At 38.3% G+C, this 20,610-nt stretch overlaps 1 protein-coding gene across 2 annotated transcripts in view; it reads left to right on the top strand.

The window, feature by feature from the left end:
- The first annotated feature begins 313 nt into the window (after positions 1-313).
- Positions 314-20,610, top strand: part of LOC131048350 (SAC3 family protein B) — a 66,303-nt gene continuing 46,006 nt past the window's right edge. The window contains exons 1-3 of one of the 2 annotated variants that reach the window (XM_057982278.2): positions 314-421; positions 712-1,205; positions 1,298-1,503. In XM_057982278.2, the coding sequence (XP_057838261.2) occupies positions 955-1,205; positions 1,298-1,503 (457 nt within the window). In that variant the 5' untranslated portion in view covers positions 314-421; positions 712-954. The remainder of the gene's footprint in view (positions 422-711; positions 1,206-1,297; positions 1,504-20,610) is intronic. The other variant, XM_059209591.1, reaches the window with a different exon arrangement.

Genomic DNA, 20,610 nt, shown 5'->3' with positions numbered 1-20,610 from the left:
AAATTAAGTGATTTAAATTTAAAGATTCAAGATTCAAATCCATGACCATAAAAATAACTTTTAAAATCTACAATTACAAATTTAATCTATATTATAAATGAAAAAAAATGAAAAATATGAAACGTCCATGAAATAAACATACACAAATTATGCCATCTATAAAATTCTTTGCGAACTTTAAAACAAAAATACATATCTTGTATACTAATGGACATATAAAATAAAACAATCTAAACTGCCCAAAATAAAAAAAAATAAAAAAATTCAGTTATATGAAAGATTTATTTACATCATGGACTACGGCTTATGATACATTCTCAGCATATACACCATATAAAGAGGAAAGAATTGTAAAGATAGCCTAGAAGAAACTTCATCAGCTTATTAGAACCGCTTTGATGTTCGCTTCTTGACTTTGTAGGTTGGTGATTCTTTTGTGATCATTGTTTTGTCATGTGGGTTTTGCTCCTGAATTAGAACTCTGCATTTGTTCATTCGATCCTCCTATAATAATAATAACTTTAATAATAATTAAAAACTTCTCCAATCAATTGGCATTCTACTTTTACGATTACAATTCAAATGTGAAATCATCCCATTGTACTTAATAATATAGCTTTTTCTTTTTACAAGAATAAAAAATCTTATAATCAGAATGAAAGGAAAACAGTGTTGAATCTGAACCCTGGATGGAATCCTGTGTGATTACAGAGCACACCAGGAGTAGCAGTATCAGCAACGACAGGAGCGGTGGCAGTGGAAAAGCTGAAATGAAGAAACCTAGTTGAATCAAATTTATTCACATTTCCATTATCATCAGTCGATTCTGGCGGTGAAATGCTGGGACCGTAACGCTGATTCCTGGAGCAGGGTTAATTCTCACACCTGCTACGGAAGAAAAAGGAGTTAAGTGAAAAAAAAAGAAAAAAATCAGCAGTAGCAGTGGGGGTGGAAATGGCTTTCAAGAGCTTTGTTGGGAATTCAGGTCCCGTGGCGCCTCCTAAAAAATCCATCTCCTTCGGCTCTTCTGATCAATCCCCTCCTCGCCCTTCAAATATTCCAGGCAGAACTTCTCCATCTCCACCGCGGTCTCGACCCAAACCCAGGAATTCACCTTCTCCACCTCATGAAGCCCTGAAGCCAAGGCCCAGAGCCAGGTCTAGCTCTCCCACTCCTCCTCCTCTTAATGATGATGAACACCAAAGGTATTTTTCTGCTCCTGCTGCTTGCACTCTATAATACGCCTATATTCAATGTGTATATGTATGCATCTCTATGGCAATGATTGGACCTGCAGAGAAATCGAAGCTAAGGCGAGGAGGCTGGCTCGTTTCAATACCGAGCTAAGTGAGCCAATTCGTTCTTCTTCTCCTCCGTTGGGACGTCAGCAACAGCAGCAGCAGCAGCAGCAACTGAATCCCCTGCAGAAGAAGGAGGTGGATGAGACCATGGACTGTGAAGATTCAGAGCCCATTCTGGGATCCTGCCCAGATATGTGCCCAGGTAAGGAGGGTGCCATCGAATTTCATAAGGAGGACTTCATTACATGCTTTATTTAGTTTTTGTTTTATTCTGTCCAGTTTGCCGCACAGAGTTTTCTGCCTATACAAAGTTGCATATATATGGAGCTCTGTTATGTAATTTATTCATTATTCATTGTGATGATGGGTCCTCAAGTAACACTTAAAAGTCAGGTGAATGCAACATCTAATCTACGCATGTATTTTAATGGCTTTTAGTCCTTTCGACTTTCTAGGGCTTAAGAGGAAAAATGTAGTCTATTTAAGGAACCCTAATTTGGCAATTCATTTTATTTTCTTGGCCAGATGATAATGAGCCGCAATGTGACCCAAGATTTGCAATAAGTTATCATCGATAAATATATTTGACATCCTGAAAATTTTCTCTTGCAATTTCAACGGACAGTGGCAGCTTTAACTCTCTAATTGCTGAATGCTATAGGTGAACACTTCTGGAAAAATGGGTGTGGTACTTTTCTCCATATAAGTTGATATCTCTCCCATTCGAATACAACTATTCTGTAGTTACATCTTTGGAACAATAAAGCCGTGTAACTCTCTGAGGCGAAAAGTCAGGGGATTTCCAGGAATTTTTTTTGAAAACATTTCTGCAATACTTTTGTTCATCATCATTCTAATCCAGAATAACTATATTTAAATTAATGGTCCTCACCAGACTTAAATCTTTGGTGGCTGAAATATATTGGTTTTAATTTTAAGCAATTCAAGGTTTGGACTTGATGCCAAATTTAATCAAGTTGAATTCTTATATCGGACCTGAATTACCACATTAGATGCTAGATTTGGGCTGATGATAATATTGATCTTGTTGGGTCTTGAAAGCACTGCTTTAAAATTCTAGAACACAATTTAACTTTTAAGGATAAGGGTTGTCATCATGAAAGTGAAACCAAGGTTCATAAGGTCAATTGATAAGAGAGGGTAATCTATCTTCTACTTCAAGTTCAACTTAGACTCAGGAGGGTGTTCCTAGATGCATACCTTAACAAGTATTTAAATCAAACAAAATGAACAAATGAACAACTAAAAATAACAAACAACAACTATACCCAAATGAATACTTGAGCCCAAATTTTGTCACTAAGTCAAGTATAGCTAGCTGCATAAGATCTCTATAGAGTTGATAATAATATCATTGCAGGATATGTAAGATGATGCAACAAGGACATGATTCACAAAGTATTTTCTGGTGGAAATGGTCACAGACAGTATTTTCCTTGTTTTTTATAACTGAATTGTGAATTTCAAAATTATGATAATTAACTTTACTTTAATATAACTAGTTAATGATTTTGTTTGTTTAGAAGCATGATTGAATCATTTGTTTCCTAGGGCTGGTGCCTATTCAAATGGGTAACAGAGTCCAATTTACAAGAGGGGAGAAATAGTGAATGGAAAAATAGAAGGGTGATCTAAACGATAATACAACAGAGAGTAGATATTAGACACAAAATATTCCTAATCATCCAAAGTTATGATATATGAATCCATATGCAAGAAATAAAAGATCACTGCAAGTTTTATGGTGTCTTAAAAATGTTATGGCATTTATCAAGTATTCTTTACATTAATGTCAACTAATGTGAGAATAGAGAAATTGGACAAATTGTTGCAAATTCCCTTGAAGACATAATACAACCTTAGAGACATTCTATCCCATTTGTCCACAATAGTTGCTGACCTTTAAATGCTTTAGAACCACTATATTCTTGAAAACTTGACATTCAACATCAGAAACCCTGAAAAGAGCTTGACATTCGAAGAAGTCCACTGAAAACCGCAATGACCAATGCCTCAAATGAAATAGGAACTTTTACATATAGAAAATGGAAAATGACCACTCAGAAAATCTGCATAAATCTGCAATGGCTCCTATAATTCAAATCGACCAATTACATTGATGGCAGCTCGTGTCATAGTTTAACAAAACAATAAAAAATGTGTTTGCAATAACTTTTGCAACATTAGATCTCCTTCATTTGGTTGAGAAGTATAGATTTGAAATGGCGCACTTCAAGTCAAGCCATAATGGTGGACATGGCTGTTATTGTAGTCGCTGAATGGATGAATAAATAGTTGTGGCTATAAAAATGACTCACAGGGCATCAAAATCTTTGTTCTAGCTATACATTGAATGTCACCGTGGAGATGGATAATATATTTTACCAATAAGAGTGTTGCACGAGTTACTCAAATGTCCGTGACTAGGAAGTTTTAAGAAAACAAACAATTAATATTGGCATATATATTAATGAATAAGACACGGGGCCAGTAAAACCACAATCCTCAAGGGCATTTACTGTAGCACTTGAGTGATTAGGCCGCATAAACCAGTCAATGTGAAATTAGAAAAGCTACAACAACAATATATAAAATGCCAAAACTCAAAGGGTTTAGGGTTTTAGCAATAGACAACAGAAAAACCCTAGGGGTTTCCCTAGAAAATTGAATGTTTCAACAACTCTGATGGACCCAATCCAGTTGATAAAATTTGGTTCAGGGTTGGAATCTGATTAATCTTAGGATTAGACCTCCAACTTGCTTAGACTCCGTTTGACACACGGCATTAAGGAATTCAATGAATGACAAAGATTCTATGCAGTGGGTCCACTAGTTTGGACCTTTCAATAAACCTAGTTGAAAACTGCTATTGGATTTGCTACTCCATTGGAGCACGTGGATTCCAAATTGTCTCAAGGTTAATGCGTTGAGAGATCTGGATTAGACTTATTAACTCTGGCTTACTCCCACTCAAAGTATTGGGAAACACTCTGAGAACCTCCAACATAGATTTTGATCATATTGTTTAATTAAATTGGTTTGACATCATACCAAGATAGATTTGTGGAACTCAAATTACTTGTGGGTCCTAGGATATACATTATAGAACTTTGACGAATTTACACTTGGCCAATATGGGCTGTGTTTGTAGACTGTGTCAAACACCCAATGACATTTTGCATCATCACAAGGGACGTGTGGAAGGATCTCATACCACTGCCTTTTGAATAACTTAGTTATTTAATCCTCCAGGCAGAATATTTAAACTGACTCAACTGAATTCCTAGGGGAGCTTGGATCCAAACATGATATAGGACCCAACAGAAGACTTTGTCTACAAGTTTGCCTTTGATGATGTGATTGCTCCAAGGCCTCAAGACATAGACATTTGTCTCTATCGTGTACTGGGACAATTGTTTGTGTGGCACAATCTTGCACATGTAGCCTGGTCCTTTTACTTTTCAACTGCCAGTCACACTTTGGTTTTATCTGGGTTATTTAATAGCTCAAGCCTGATGGTGACCCTGTGAGACTTTAACAATAATGAAGATCTTACATTTCTTTGAGTTTGGGGAACAACTTAATGATCTTTTTGCCAGTCCCTGACTTATAGAGAACTTAAAGTCTTGTGGACTTTCTTCAGATCAACCATAGATGAAGGCTTGACTGTGTAATATCCCCACTTGATTATCTAATGATTATCTGATCAATTTCTAATCTTTTCAATAGTTTCCAGGGTTGAGCTCCACATCCTACTAATTGCTATACAACTAGAAATTTTATTACAGTAGTTATAGACAATGAAATTAATAAAATAATCTTATTATTCCAGTTTGCGGAGATGGCCTAAGTTAAATCTTCTAATTCCCAAAGGAAGTCCGACTCAAAACAAGTCTATTTGAACAAATATAGAATATAAAATTGCAGGAATCAATCTGCTCTTAGTCATAATAATACAGTCCAACTGTGTAGTGCTGTTATGCCAGACATCATATATATATAGATCACAGATATTAATCATATATGAACATCATAACATTACCAGAGTTATTGATCATGAATTTTGATTTAATTTATTATGCAAAGTACTGCTAAATGCCCGTGATAACTCATTGAACTTCATGAATTTATGCCCAGAAACAATCCAGTACACTGAATATTTGTTGCCTGTTATCTTAAGATATGAGCGCTTTTACTAGCAACCTGTTATGCCAACAATGACACTGTAAGAGCTGCTCCAGACAATTTAATTATGACATTATCAAAGGCTGCCAGAACTTAGACAAATATAGCGCTACAAGATTTGACTGTAATTCCAATTTTCCTTCACTTTGAAGCTCATCTGAAATCTCTGGATGAGATCACCCCAACTCTAAATCAAGGGTTCATTCACTAATTCAGTGATGGAAATCAAGGGGTTTTTGTCCTTCAATCTCCTGCGCAGAGGGTTTTTGTCCTTAGGATAATTGAGAAAGTCCAATGCTCCAACAAGGAGTGGAAATCAGAAAATAGAATGGTTGATGAATCCTTGCTTGTCCTCTCTTGAATATAGTTTTATTCCAAAATGCATAACTCTTCAATTTTCCTTCATGATCTTTGATTGATATTTGAGAGGAGTTATTTAAAATAAACTTGAATTATAAGAGACCTCCTTATTTTATATATTAACTTTACTTGGGGCCCTCTCTACTATAATTTTAACCCCAATTCCTTAGTGTAAAATTCTCAAAATCCATGGAAAATTTATGATGTGCTTTTTCGATTTTAACTTGGCTTGATATCAAAAAATAGGACATTACAGACTGTTCTGCAACTGGCGGGTCTGAGAGGGTTCTAATGACTTAAGTCATGGACAAAACACTCAACTCTCCAGAACTAGAAGAGTTTTTTGTCAATTGGCTATGCCAATACTACTGTGAGCAAAGGATTAAATGGGATTCAAGTATGACTTCTCTACATGTAAATTAATGTTTTGAGAGGATGAATCCTCTTTTGAAACAAATCTATAACTGGGTTATAGAGGTTAGATTAACCTGCACCTCTAGGTGGGGATGTGCTGATGTGTTTTTTAGGCACATGTAAACACAAAATAAAATACCCAAAAGTATCTTATCCTCTCTTGAACAAAATCTCTCAAATGCTGAAGATTAGCTTAAGGATCACTAGAGAAGACTCCAAGGTTCATGAATGTAGGGTCACTTTGTGTGGATAAGCTCTGTTGGTTCATGTGATTGCTGGTATCACAAGGGGACTTACGCTGAATTGTCGAATGCTTGAATCGCTGGAACTTGATCATCTGATTTTGCAATGCAGTGATGCTTTTTGATCCTAAACTAACTTTGAATTTAAAAAAGGGCAAAAGGAAAGAGTTGAGAGAGTCTATTCTAAGACCTAGAAGGTAAGAAGATAGTTGAATGATTAGCTAGAATCCTACTGGGCGAGGTCTCACCATCATCTTGAACAATTTGACACAAGCTCAGTGCAATCTTCTAAGGATGTTTCAAAGATGTTCAAATCATTACCATCAAACATTGCTCACCATTCAAGTTAATGCATAAACAATGGACGCATAACAATTTGAAGTTAAGCTCATATCACTCCAGTTGACCACACAAGGCACACTCACAATCAGTAAGAGGCTAGTGGTATGGATGAAACGGATTCCACACGAATGCATTCAACAAATCCTTCCATTCAATTTAATCAACATGAAAACAAAATGAGAAGCAAAACCATGAGGCTTGTTGAAATAACAAATTTCACCACAACTTCAATGAAAAGACTATCTCATTTACAAGTCATAACAACAATTATTCCTTCTCCTAATCTACTCTAACTTCTATTCTAGTTGCTATTTTATTCTTCTCTTGCTACCAACTATTCACTATTAACCCTTTCAAAATGAGGAGCTTGAGCTTTATATTGAGATCTCATTACAATGAATGGCTTAGATCAATTTGAGATCAATGGCCAAGATTTTACAATGAAAACCCTAATTAGGGTTTGTTACAACAAACTCGGTTCTGGCCAATGAAATAATTACAACACTTTGGCATGACCAATAGATAATGAGGGTAGGTGCCTTAGAGTTTGTGCCCTCGTGGATGTGCTTGGTGCATTGAATCTGGACATGCTGAGGTGGAATTCCTTTGATTGGTGTGATGATGACTAGGACGCCACCTTTAACTTGCACTTTGTAGGTTTGATAGATCATCATGAAGGAATATTTCTTGATACTCAACATTATCCAACTTCGGCGGTGATGATGATGATTTTCTAACTTTGATTAACTCTTCTGAAACTATCCTCTCGAAGGCTTCAACCATGGAAGTGTAAGGTATAGATCTTAGTTTCGAAGTATTGAAGTTGCCTTAGAATGAACTTTTAATGTCACCACTGTCTCTCTTTTCTTCCAGATTCATAAGTTGTGTCAAACGAGCTTGTACTCTATCTTCGCCTTCCATGTATTTCTGCATGAATCTCAATGTTGGGATTTTCAGTTATACTGGAAAAATAGGTTCTTGTCCATAAACTAGAAAGTAAGGGGAAGTCCCTAAGGAATTCTTAGTTCGAGTTCGATCCGCCCAAAGAGCAAATCTTAGCTGGGTGTGCCAATCCTTCGGGTTCCTTTCTAATAGCTTCTTGATTACGCTCATCAGGTTCTTGTTTGTAGATTCCGCTAAACCGTTGCCCCGTGGGTAGTAATTCGATGAAAATTTGAGCGTTATTCCTTATTCAAAAGCCCAATTGGAAAATCTTAATGTTGTGAAAGCAGGACCATTATCACATACTAAAGCATGAGGGCATCCAAACCTAGTTATGATATTTTCTTCTACAAACTTGATTACAACATCAGTATTGCAAAATTTCAAAGCTTGAGCTTCCGTCCACCGAGTACAGTAGTCGGTAGTGGTTAGAATATACCTGTGTTGTGCTGAGGAAGGTGGATTGATCATACCGATGAAATTTAGTCCCCATTTGGCGAAAGGTCGGGCCTCTATTATCGGCTGCAGCGACATTGCTGGATTCTTCTCGCGAAAAGCTGCTACTTGGCAAGTGTGACATGTTTTCATGTGCTCATGAGTATCTTTGAATAGTGTAGGCCAGTAGTATCTTGCCCTTAATATCTGATGCGTTGTAGCTAAGCTTGCTCCATGTCCTATTCCGAATTTGTTGTGAAAATGTTCCATGATTTGTTTTGCTTCATTTTTGCCTACACACCTTAAATAAATTCCTTCATGATTCTTTTTGTATAAAACCGAGCCTTGGAGCATATAGTGTTGACTCTTCAATCTAAGTGCTCTCTTCTGTGTAGGAGTCATGTGTGCGGGACATTTATGGTTGAGCAGATAGGTCACAATATCTTTATACCATTCATTTGGTGTGAGATCATCCAATTCATACACTTGTTGAATCAATCTTGGTCCTTCTATAGCTAGAGTTTGTGCAAGAGCTTGTCCTCGAACTAGCTTCATTGGTTGGATCTCAATATCATATTCTTGGATGGTGGCGACCCACTTTCCTCTTCTTTCACCTAGTTCGTTCTGCATGAGGAGAGTCTTTACAGTTGCATTAGGCACTATTGCGTACACCTTGCTCCTTAGAATGTAATGTCTGAACTTCTTGATCGCTCTTACTAAAGCGTATGCTTGCTTTTCAATATTTGGATATCTTAATTTAGCATCTTTGAGTGGAGCACTTGTGAATGCTATAGGATTCTCATCCTTTTCTTCGCTTCTCTGGGTGAGAATAGCTGCACACGTATGCTCTGAGGCGAAAGAATATAAATTGAAGGGCTTTGTGTAGTCTGGGTTGATTAATACGGGAGCTTCAACAATTGCTTGCTTAATCTCTTCAAACACCCTTTTAGCTGGTGCAGTCCATTCCATCTTAGCATCCTTCTTCAACATTTCATTTAGTGGCCTGATTATTTCTTCGAAACCAGTAATGAATTTTCTCACAAAATTAATTTTGTCAAAGAATGACTTGAGCTCTTTCTTGCTTGCGAGAAGGTTAATTGTTGAAATTGCTTTCATCTTGTCAAGATCAATTGAGATACCTTTCTCTGAAATAACGTGTCCTAACAGTTTTCCCTCTGTGACTCTGTTGATGTGTATTTTGTACACGACCAAACACAGAATAAAATACCTAAAGGTACCTTATCCTCTCTTGAATAAAGTTTCTTGATTGCTGAAGATCTCGCTGAAGGATCAGTCGAGGCAACTCCAAGGTTCTTGTTTGTAGGTTCTCTACTCGTGGATAAGCTCTCTGTGGTATGATGTGATTTTGCTGGAATCACAAGGGGACTTACACTTGACGACCTAAACGTCTGATTTGCTTTGAATATTACTGGAACACAGGATTTCACTAGACTAGATTTTGAAAAAAGAAAAAAGGATGAGGGCGAGGAAAGGATCTAATTCTGACACTAAGAGTGTAAGAGCAATGAATGACCTTTGATGAAATTCTAACTAAGTCTTGTTTTGACATCCCAGGACCATCTCCACAAGGTTAGTGCGATCTTCGGAGGAAAGCTTTATGATGTTCAAATCATCACTACAGGCATAGACACCATCAGGCTGATGCATGTCAATGAAGAAGCGACAATTGAAGTTAAGCTCAAGCTGAATGATTCCAGCTGACTACACAAGGCAAGTCTGTAATCAACAAACTGCTAGTAGTATGGATATACAAATTTCACCATCAATCAAACACATTTCTTCCACTCATCTAATAACATGAAATCAAAACCGAGAAGTATAAAGACCATGGAAATTGTTGAATCAACCCATAGATTTCACCATTTCTTCAATGAAGTTTTACAAGCCTTTTACAACAACATCTTGGCAACAATCTTTTGCCTTCTCTTTCTATTCTACTCTAATTGCTATACTATTAACTGACTTATTCACTATTCTAACTATTCACCTTCTAACTCTTGACTAACTATTATCCTTTACAAATGAGGAGCTAGGGCTTATATAGTGCCCACAAAACAATTCAATGGCTTAGATCAATTTGAGATCAATGGCCGAGATTTTACAATGAAAACCCTAATTAGGGTTTGTTACAACAAACTTAATTCTGACCAATGAAATAATTGCATTATTTGGACACGTCTTCTCTGGAATATTCGACCAATGGATAGCCAAGGTAGGTACATTGAAGTTTGTGCCATCTCCCATGAGTCAGGTACATTGAATCTGGACATGCTGAGGTGGACCAATCCGACTAGAGGAGTGATGACTGGGATGCCACCTTCTCTGACACTTGTAACTTGGTAGATATTGGTGCAAGGGCACCACAAAGGAGTTTACCTTCTTCCACATATGTTGTAAGGTGTCCAATAATGTGTTAGGATGGGCCTTTGATGGCTAGGTCCTATTTAATACTTTACATTTGTGTTTGAGCTATTTTTCTATGTAATAAGCCCAAAGGCTACCAAGATTGGTCAACTTGGTCAAAGGCCTTATTTGGGCATTTAATTCATGTTTTTTTGTGTTTATGGGTCGTATATGGGTTATAGGTCCACTTTATATTGTCATCATGAAGGCATGTTTCATGTTTTGCTTTGTTGTCAAAAGTTGTCATGTTGCATTAGGCAACATTGACACACTATTCAAAAAGTGGTTTCCAATGGTTAAAAGGTTGTTCTTAACTGTTGGAGGAGGTTGTAACTTGTTCCAAGGCATCATATAAGCCTTTGGAACTCACTATGGCTCGTTTAGAGTTGAAGAAGAAGAATTCTTGCTTTCAAACTATCAAAAAACTGTCATTTTACTGCATTTTTGCTGTTCTTTCAGTTTTGTATGGAATTGTACGGATCTATTCATAGTTTGAACCATTGGGAAATGTGCTCCTGTGTTTTATCTTTCATTTGATTCTAGTGTGGGCTTCTGAAACGTCAGAATAAAGAAGTTATTGAATTTATACCGCCGCTGCCAGGGAAAAGCCCTAGAACCTAGGGATTGGATGCAAAAAGAGCCATATTTCATCATTCCACCATGGGAAAAATCTGAAACTTTGGGGAATGATGAAATAACATGTATACTAATTGTTTCACTTGGTTTTGAGAGCAGGGAGTGTGATTTTCTATTTTTAAGATGATGCCCTAGACTTGGCATTCTCTATGTGACAAGTCTGTGCAGGGGTAAAAGGGTGTGTAAACCAATGAAGGTGGACCAAACGGTGACTCAAGTTGGCATTAAAGTGACCCATAAACATGTGCAGACCTTTTCCAAAAGGTTTTATTGCAATCCATTTTGACTGGTGAAGTTTTTCATAACGAATACCCCATACCACCTAGGGAATGGCAAATAGGCCATATTGGGGTTAAGATACTTTCCGACCAAACCCAGATGCAATTCTTTGGAATCCTTTGATTCTTCCAAAAGGGTATTAGAATATCCAATTTGTTTTTGGGCTTGTTCAGGTAAAATTCAAATGAAGTCAAAAAAACAGCAAAACTAGGCCTAATTCCTTGTAGCCCTATCCACTAGGTTGCTAAGGGCATTTTGTGATCAGGGGTTGAAAGGGTTGGTTTGAATGTTTATAAACCTTTCATTTTTCATCCCAAACATTCAAAAAATCCATAGATATGTCTACAATCACCTTTGTTCAAAGATCCACTTGGTAGAGGGTTTGGTGTAGTGAGTAGGCTTGGTAAAGAAGGGTAGTTGGAGTTGTGATTGGGAAACTCCTCATTTGATTCAAGTTGTCAGTGTTGTGGGGATCCTTGGGAAGGATCAGAGACAAGCTTGAAAGGCCTTTGGAAGGTCTTGGAGATTGGACCATTGGATGGTGCCATTTGTAAACCCTTGAGAAGAAACCAAGACAAACTACTCATTTTGCCTTATTCCTCTGCATCAGATATTCAATTTGATGTTGCTGAGAAGCTAGCTTTAATTAACTCTTCTGAAACTGTCTGCTTCTTCAACGAACCCTTGCTTTAACTTCCTTTGTCTTCGATGTGCAGGATGGATGGTGTACCTTTCCTTCGAATGTTGGACTGGAAGAGGTCGTCCCTGATGATGCTGGACCGGAGAAGGCCGTCCTTGATGATGCTGGGTTGGAGAAGGTCGTCCTTGTTGATGCTGGACTAGAGAAGGCCGTCCTTGTTGATGCTGGACTAGAGAAGGTCGTCCTTGTCTTGGCTTGATCTTCTTTCATCTGAAAAAACAAATCAAAAGATGATTAAGGACATATGATAAATTCATTTCAACATAGCATTTTCAACTTAAATCATCAACAAAAAGATATTAACATGAAGTTAGTTCAAGACTCTTTTCAAGGACAGGCCCTATAAGAATTTCGCCCTGGACCCTTTGGAAGGGTCAGGAGCGAAATTAGCATTCCTGGCCAACTTAGACCTCTTTTCAACGTTACCTCACAACCAGCTCCTTGCCTGACCCAAACAAGGTGAAAAATAGTAGTTTCAAAAGATTTCGCCCTGGACCCTCTGGAAGGGTCAGGAGCGAATTTTCTTGGTTAGGCCTCAATTACTCCATTTTTTGACTTCAAAATCCTCTTGTAGGGCAAAGTAACATCATTTCAACCTCAACTATGCCGTAGGACTCCAAGTCTTGACTTGACACAAGGAGGAAATAGGTAGATGAAGAATTTCGCTCTGGACCCTTTGGAAGGGTCAGGAGCGAAATTCACCTTTTAGCTCAAAATTCACACTTTTGAAGGTCAAACATCTTTCCAAGGCATTCCAAATAGTTTTTCTCACCCTAGTCTAGGCTTGACTTAGCACAAAATTTGGAGAAAAGGATGGTTTTAGTGTTTTTCGCTCTGGACCCTTTGGAAGGGTCAGGAGCGAATTTCTTGTTTTGAGCACGTTCCTCCATCCTTTCAACTTCAATTCACCTCCAAGACTAAGGACACATTGCCTCACTCCTATCTAGGCCATAAAAATCAAAATTTTAACTTGTCTTGCAAAGAAAGTAGGTGAGCTTAGGGTTTTCGCTCTGGACCCTTTGGAAGTGTCAGGAGCGAAATCCTTGGTTTGGGCTAATTTCCATCATTTTTCAACATCAATTAACTTCAAAAGGCAAGAACATGTCTCCTCGCACCCATCCAAGCCATGAAAACCTAATGTTTGACTAGACTTGCAAGGAAAATAGGTGATTTTAAGATTTTCGCTCTGGACCCAGGAGCGAAAATCACTTTTTGGCTCAATTCCTTCAAGTTTGATAATAATTTGCAATTTGGAGTCATTCCTAAGGCCTTCTTTAATCATGATCCACACTAGATTTGGCATGAAACTAAGGGAAAAGATAGGTTTTGCACAATTTTGCCTTGGACCCTCTGGAAGGGTCAGGAGCGAATTTCCCTTTCTAGCCCAAAATCATAATTTTTTTTGAGACAACAATCAATTCAAGGACAATCTCAAGGGCATCCCTCACCTTGGTCTAGGCATGGCTTGGTACAAATTTTGGAGAAAATGATGGGTTTTAGGATTTTCGCTCTAGACCCTTTGGAAGGGTCAGGAGCGAAAATCTTGTTTTAGGCTTATTCCTCCATCATTTCAACTTGAATCCACCTTCAAAGGCAAGAAAACACTTATCCTCACCCATCCAAGCTACAAAAACCCAAGTTTGACTTGACTTTGCTAGGAAAATAAGGGATTTTAGGAATTCCACTCTGGACCCTTTGGAAGGGTCAGGAGCGAAATTCACCTTCTTGGCTAAAATCCTTCATTTTTACAATCCCACTCTTCCTTACAAGATATATTTCATCATTTTTCATCCAAAGAACAAGGATTGAAGCCTAAGCAAGGTCAAAAAACTAGGTTTACAAGGAATTTTGCTCTGGACCCTTTGGAAGGGTCAGGAGCGAAATTCCCTCTCTAGGCTTGAAATTTCATCTTTTGTTGCTTTCCATTATTCCTCAAGGCAAGAATATGTTTATCCTTCCTCCAACATGCCTTGGACACTAAGAACTTGGCCTAACAAGGAAGACAATGAGGTCCATGAAGATTTTCGCTCTGGACCCTTTGGAAGGGTCAGGAGTGAAAATCATGATTTGAGCTTGATTCGCCATTTCTCCAACTCCAAACCACCTCAAGAAGCAAACTTAGATCATTCTCCACCTAAGGAACAAGGATTGGATCCCAAACAAAGTAGCAAAAGAGGTTTATAGTGAACTTCGCTCTGGACCCTTTGGAAGGGTCAGGAGCGAAAATCTTGATTTAGGCTTTAATTGCTCATTTTTCAAACTTCAATCTTCTCCTGGAGGCAAATATAGATTGTTTTCCACTTGACGAACCAGGTTTTAAGCCCATTCAATGTAGCAAATGAGGATTATAGTGAATTTCGCTCTGGACCCTTTGGAAGGGTCAGGAGCGATATTCCTAATCTTGGCCAAAATCCTTCACATTTTTACGTTCCATCACCTCAAAAGGCAGAGACATGTTATTTCCTTCCCAAATTTGCCCATGGAACAAGGTTGGTATCCAAAACAAGGGAGCAAATGAGGCTTATGAAGAATTTCACTCTGGACCCTTTGGAAGGGTCAGGAGCGAAATTCCTATTTTTGGACAAGATCCTCACTTTTCAAAACACTTCTCAAGGCAAGAACACATCAAGACTCACACACAATGCCTAATAAACCAACGCCCATCCAAAACAAGGAAGGAAAATGAGGGTTATAAGGATTTTCGCTCTGGACCCTTTGGAAGGGTCAGGAGCGAAATTCCTCTCCCAGGCTAGAATCCATCATCCCAAGGTCTAAAATCTCTTCTCCAAGGCAAAGTTGCATCAAACCTTCTCAATTATGCCTCAAAAGTCTACAAACTTGGTCAAGCTAAGGAGAAAAATAGAGGAAATATGAATTTTGCTCTGGACCCTTTGGAAGGGTCAGGACCGAAAATCACCTTAGGCCATGATCCTGACTTCATTTTTTCGCATTTCTTCATTCAAACAAGTGCTTTTGCCTTCATTCAAGCCTAGGAATGCATTAGTTCTAGGTTTTGGTCAAAGTAGAATGTCTTATGGAGAATTTCGCTCTGGACCCTTTGGAAGGGTCAGGAGCGAAATTCGCTTTGGACCCTTTGGAAGGGTTAGGAGTGAAATTTGACATTTTGGACTCTCCGTCAGGATAATTTTATGGAATATAACATTTAAGTATAAGTGATACTTTAAGTTATATTCTATATATACTTTCAGGATGTTTGAGAGTGGTTTCGGACCTACAGGAGTTATATTGCAAAATCTAGTTTTTGGAGGATTCTTCAGTTTTCCGGACTTAGTCAAATTTCAGGATCAGGACATTCCAGACTTAGCCAAATTTCAGGATCAGGACATTCCAGACTTAGCCAAATTTCAGGGCATTTGAAGATTAGGATGACATTCCAGACTTTATCACTCACCAACTTGACCTAACTTAGACCTTCAAGGATGATACTCACTCACAAAGCAAGACACAATTAGCAACAAGAGCAAAACCAGGCCCTAAGGAAGACTCTCAAAGAAACCCTAACTTGGAGCACCTGCTGACTCCCTTGGCTCAAGCAAAGCTTGAAATCCAACGATCCCCTCGACGACACTCATCCCGCAAAGGCTAACAGACAAAACCTTAAAAGACCTAGAAAACAAACCCTAGAAAGCAAAAAGCAGGGGTCCCCATTTGCAATGGGGTGATGTGTGAATACGTCACAACAGATTCCGAACATGCATTTCTTAGGATTTAATGATATACCATATCTCCAGCATCTTTGAAAAACCTTTCTGAGATCTTCTACATGCTCCTCTCTTTTTCTTGAAAATACTATGATATCATCCATGTAAATGATGATACATTTTCCTATCAAGTCCCTGAATGCTATATCCATGGATCTTTGAAAAGTGGCTCTTGCATTGATAAGTCCAAAAGGCATTCTCCTGTAAGCAAATGTTCCCCATTTGGTTGTGAAGGGCTGTCTTCATTCTGTCTTCTGGTTCAACCATCACTTGATTATATCCTAAATATCCATCTAAAAAGGACATCATTTGTGACTTGTTAACTATTTGCAATACTTCATCTAACGATGGTAGCGGGTAATTATCCTTTTCTGATGCTCTATTGAGATTCCTGAAGTCTACACATAGTCTGATTTCTCCATTCTTCTTTCGTACAGGAACCAAGTTGGCGACCCACGTCAAATGTCTTACTAGAAAAATGATTTTTGCTGATAGTAGCTTCTTGACTTCTTGGGATATTAAGGGTTCCAAAAGTGGGTTGACATGTCTTTGCTGCTGTTTGAATGGTTTACTTTTTGGCTTCAAAGGTATTGTATGGGTGATGATTGAAGTGTCGTATGTCTTGAGATCTTCGTAGCTCCATGCAATAACGTCTGGGAAGTTTCTCATGTTCTTCAAAATACCCTCCTTTTCTTGTGGAGTGCAAGCTTTGCCTATGAATACATTCTTGATTTGTTCTTCATTGCCCAAGTTGACGGTCTCACATGCATTTCCTTCTACATTATGACTCTTGATTGCCTCCAACTTATCTCGGTCGAAAATTCTTTCCAATTCTATCATACCCTTTGGAATAGTGTTTGTTTTCAAATTCAAGATACCTTCTGGATCAAACTCTGCTCCTTCTATATCTTCTTCATCAATGATTTGAGTTAAGAAGACATTTGTATTGGTCAAAAAGTCCAATATATGTTTGTCGTCTTCAAATACTTGAAAATTTGTGACATTATCTGGAACTAAAGGCACTGGCATCAACTCTACTATGAATTTCTTCAATCCTTCCATGGTGAGTGGAGCTAATGAGTTGGCAGCTTGAGCAAGGGAATTAGCTACTTGATTTTGGTGTCTGTATAATGATTTGATGTTGAAAGCATCGAAGCTTTCAATAAGATCCCACACTCGATTGCAGTATCTTGTTAACCTCTTGTCATGACACACATATTGTTTCTTTATTTGCCTTATGACAATTTCTGAGTCTCCAAACACATGTAGGATCTTTGCTTTCTTCTTGATAGCGAGCAATAACCCATGAATCAATGATTCATATTCGGCAACATTATTTGTACAAGGGAATTGTAATCTGTGGGCAGCCAAATATGTTTCTCTCGAGGGACTGATTAGCTCAAAGCCGACTCTTGATCCTTGTCTTGATTTTGATCCATCAAATCTTAGAGTCTAGGCTTGATCTTCATCTTTCTTTTCTTCTCCTGGTAAAGTTTGATTTTCGTTGTTGCTCTCCTCTGATGAATCGGATGGAGTGTCTTCTTTGGATGAACTGTTGGTCTCTAGAATTTTGATTTCTTCTAATGTTACAGCCTCAGGAATCTTCTTGTAAACTTGCTCCAAAGCAATCTTGCACATGGCACATGAAAGTTCGGAATGGAAGGCGTTATGTATCCTACACCAATTTGGCAATAGTAGATCTTGGATACATGCCAGACTTCCAAGCTCAATCCCTTGTTGAATGTTCTTATGTACAAATTTCCTGAAATTCTCAAACATTCCTTCACTATCTGAGTCATGGTCACTTTCTACAATAGCCTCAATTGACTCTATAATCTCTTGTGCATTATCTTCTTCATCAGGTCCTTGTAGCATTAGGACTTCTTCAACTTTGGGTTTATAGGTCCCCAGATCTGTCTCAAGGAATATAATTTCATTGCTCTCACCATATTTTGTTATAATCAGCTTCAGTCTAGGAGTGCTGTCAATCTTGATTTGGTTGGGAACCCCTCTCCATTGTAGCCACATGTGGGAAAAATCTATTGAAACATAACCATTCAATTTGCGTGACCAATCCCTACTCAATAGCATACCGTAGGTATCAGGGATCTCTACAACTGAAATATCAATGAAGTGCTGAACTCTTGGGTCTGCTGCTAATTGCATGTGGATATTGTTGAGCTATCCTACCACTGGAACTTCTGTCTTGTCTAGTTGAGTTACCTTCTTTGTAGTAGGTGTAGGAGTTATACCTATCTTCTGGCAGATAGCTAATGGCATTACATTACTTGAGGCTCCTGAGTCGTACAAACAGTTATGTAGGAGTTTCCCAAAGATTCTTATTGAAAGTAGAAATGGTGCTGGCTTATCCTTCCCTTGACATAGAACTGTAGATTTATCTTTCTGTTCTTGTTGACTTGCTTCACTTTCATCAATTTTGTCGTGTTTTTTTGAACTTCCACCCTCAACATTGTTTTCTTGCTTTGATGTTTTCCCTTTAGTTGGATCCCTTTTGGTGGTAGTCTCTTTCCTTGGAACAATCTCACTCGAAGTAGGCTTTTCTTCTACTTTCATTGTCTCCGGGGTCCTTTTGTTATCTCTTTTAAGCAATGTCTTTCCTTCAAACATATCTTCTTTCTTTGGCAAGAAGGATGAAATTTGGACCATGCATTCGTTGCTAGCTGGTTGTTCCTTTTCATTTACTTCTTCTTGAATCACATTTATGCTAGCTTGAGGAGTGTTGGTTGTTCCTCTTGAAATATTGGAAGTATTTTGACTGTTCGGCCTTGCTGCTGTAGCATCACTCAAGCTGTTAATTAATGTTTCTCTGATCTTAGATACCTTCATCAACTTAGATAGTGACAAGCTGACTTTGACCTTCTTAAACTCTTCGAGCACGTGCAAGCTGAGTTTTTTCAATTCATCCTTGGGGGGAGAAGGGATGTTCCTTTGTCTATATTCTGATGCATCTTGTGGATAGCTTGGGACATTGCTGGCATTTGGATCTGGCGGGGTAGAGAAATTGTTCGGAGGAATCGACGTTGTTAATGGATCTAGATTTCTATGATTCCTTTGATATACTTTTGTTCCTTGATTTCCTGCTGATTGTTGCAATGTATGTACTTCTTTTATATCTTCAACTAGGACGCTGTTGTTTAAAGGTGGAAAAACATATTCTGAGTCTTCAACAGGTCCGTTTGCAGAAGCGGGTGGAAATGGAGAACCTGGTGGCACCATGGAGCTTTTGGGTATTGATCATCAACCATTAGATTTTCAGGTGCCTCTGTATTGGAGCTTGTAGATTTCAACAACTAGTGCTTGATCATATCGCGTTGGATGAACCATTTCATAACCTGTTGTTGGAGGATTTTCAAGTGCCTCTGTATTACACATTTCTTGTTGAAATATGTCAGCAGCTATTTTGAATTCGGGGCATTGGAGCTTCAAGTGTTGATTTGTATTATGTAATCTGCACCAAGTAGATAATGCTGCTTCTGCCAAGAACGCTCTGTCAGCTGGACGATTTTCTTGATTTTGTGAGCTAGGCGGGTTATCCAGTAGTGAAACTACATTTCCATTGTTAGGAGCTGTATTCCATGTTCTTCTTTGAAATCCTTGATATTTACTCCTTAATCCTTGATTGTTACCTCCTTGATAATTTTTGATTGTTTCCTTGATAGTTCTGATTACTCCTTTGCATGCTTTGCAACTGATTATTTTGATTTCTCAAGTATGTTACTTCGGTAGACAACTTCTTGACTTATTCAATTAGTTCCTTCATTTCATCCTTTTCTTCCCGTGTTCTTGTAGATGTTGATGCATTTTGTAGATAGACGGGATGCACTGGTGGAGCTTGAGAGAGTGCAACTCATGGATGAAGAACCAATTGGCTAGATGGCTGCATGTTAGGATATGCTGCTTGCAGAATTGCATTCAGGACTGGGGTTTGATGCATCAAAGCTTGACTTATGGCTTGAATTTGATTCGGTGCCTCAGGAGGTCCCATGTGAAGCAGTGGTCCAACGATGTTTTGTGCGATATTCTTGCTCACTTCAATAGCCTTTGTATATGCTGTATTCAAATCGTTTGGTGTGGGGTAGGCTCTTATGAATGTGGAAGTCAAATGATCTAAGGCACCATAGTATATTTCTCTTGCATTCGCGATGAGATACAAAGCTCGCAACATTGTGTAAGCTCTATGGAATCGGTTATTAAAAGAGGTGATAGGCTCATGTTCTCTTCTTTTGATCTCTACGAATTGTCTGTATAGCTGAACATGAGTGGTTGGAATGCCAAATTTTGCAATGATTGCATCTTTCATCGCATCCCATGTTCATATTGATCCTGTAGGTAGATGAATGAACCAAAAGTATGCCTCCTCTCCTAGCGAGTATGGGAAAAGTCTACAAGCTACATCTCCATATTCAATTTGCTTGTTGCGTAGGAGATCTTCGAACATCTTAATGTGATCTTCTGCTGTCCAATTGAAATCGTTTGCATTGAACTTAGGGCAGAAATTCTCCGGATTTTTGGGCATTTCATGATATACTGCAAATTTCAGCGGGGATAGATTGCTGACCATCCATGTAGCTACATTGAGCACATGA

The sequence above is a fragment of the Cryptomeria japonica genome, chromosome 8 (genome assembly GCF_030272615.1).
Source record: "Cryptomeria japonica chromosome 8, Sugi_1.0, whole genome shotgun sequence".
Classification (NCBI taxonomy): Eukaryota; Viridiplantae; Streptophyta; class Pinopsida; order Cupressales; family Cupressaceae; genus Cryptomeria; species Cryptomeria japonica.
The sequence above is the reverse complement of the archived record's forward strand: the minus strand, read 5'-3'. Positions and strand labels throughout refer to the sequence as shown.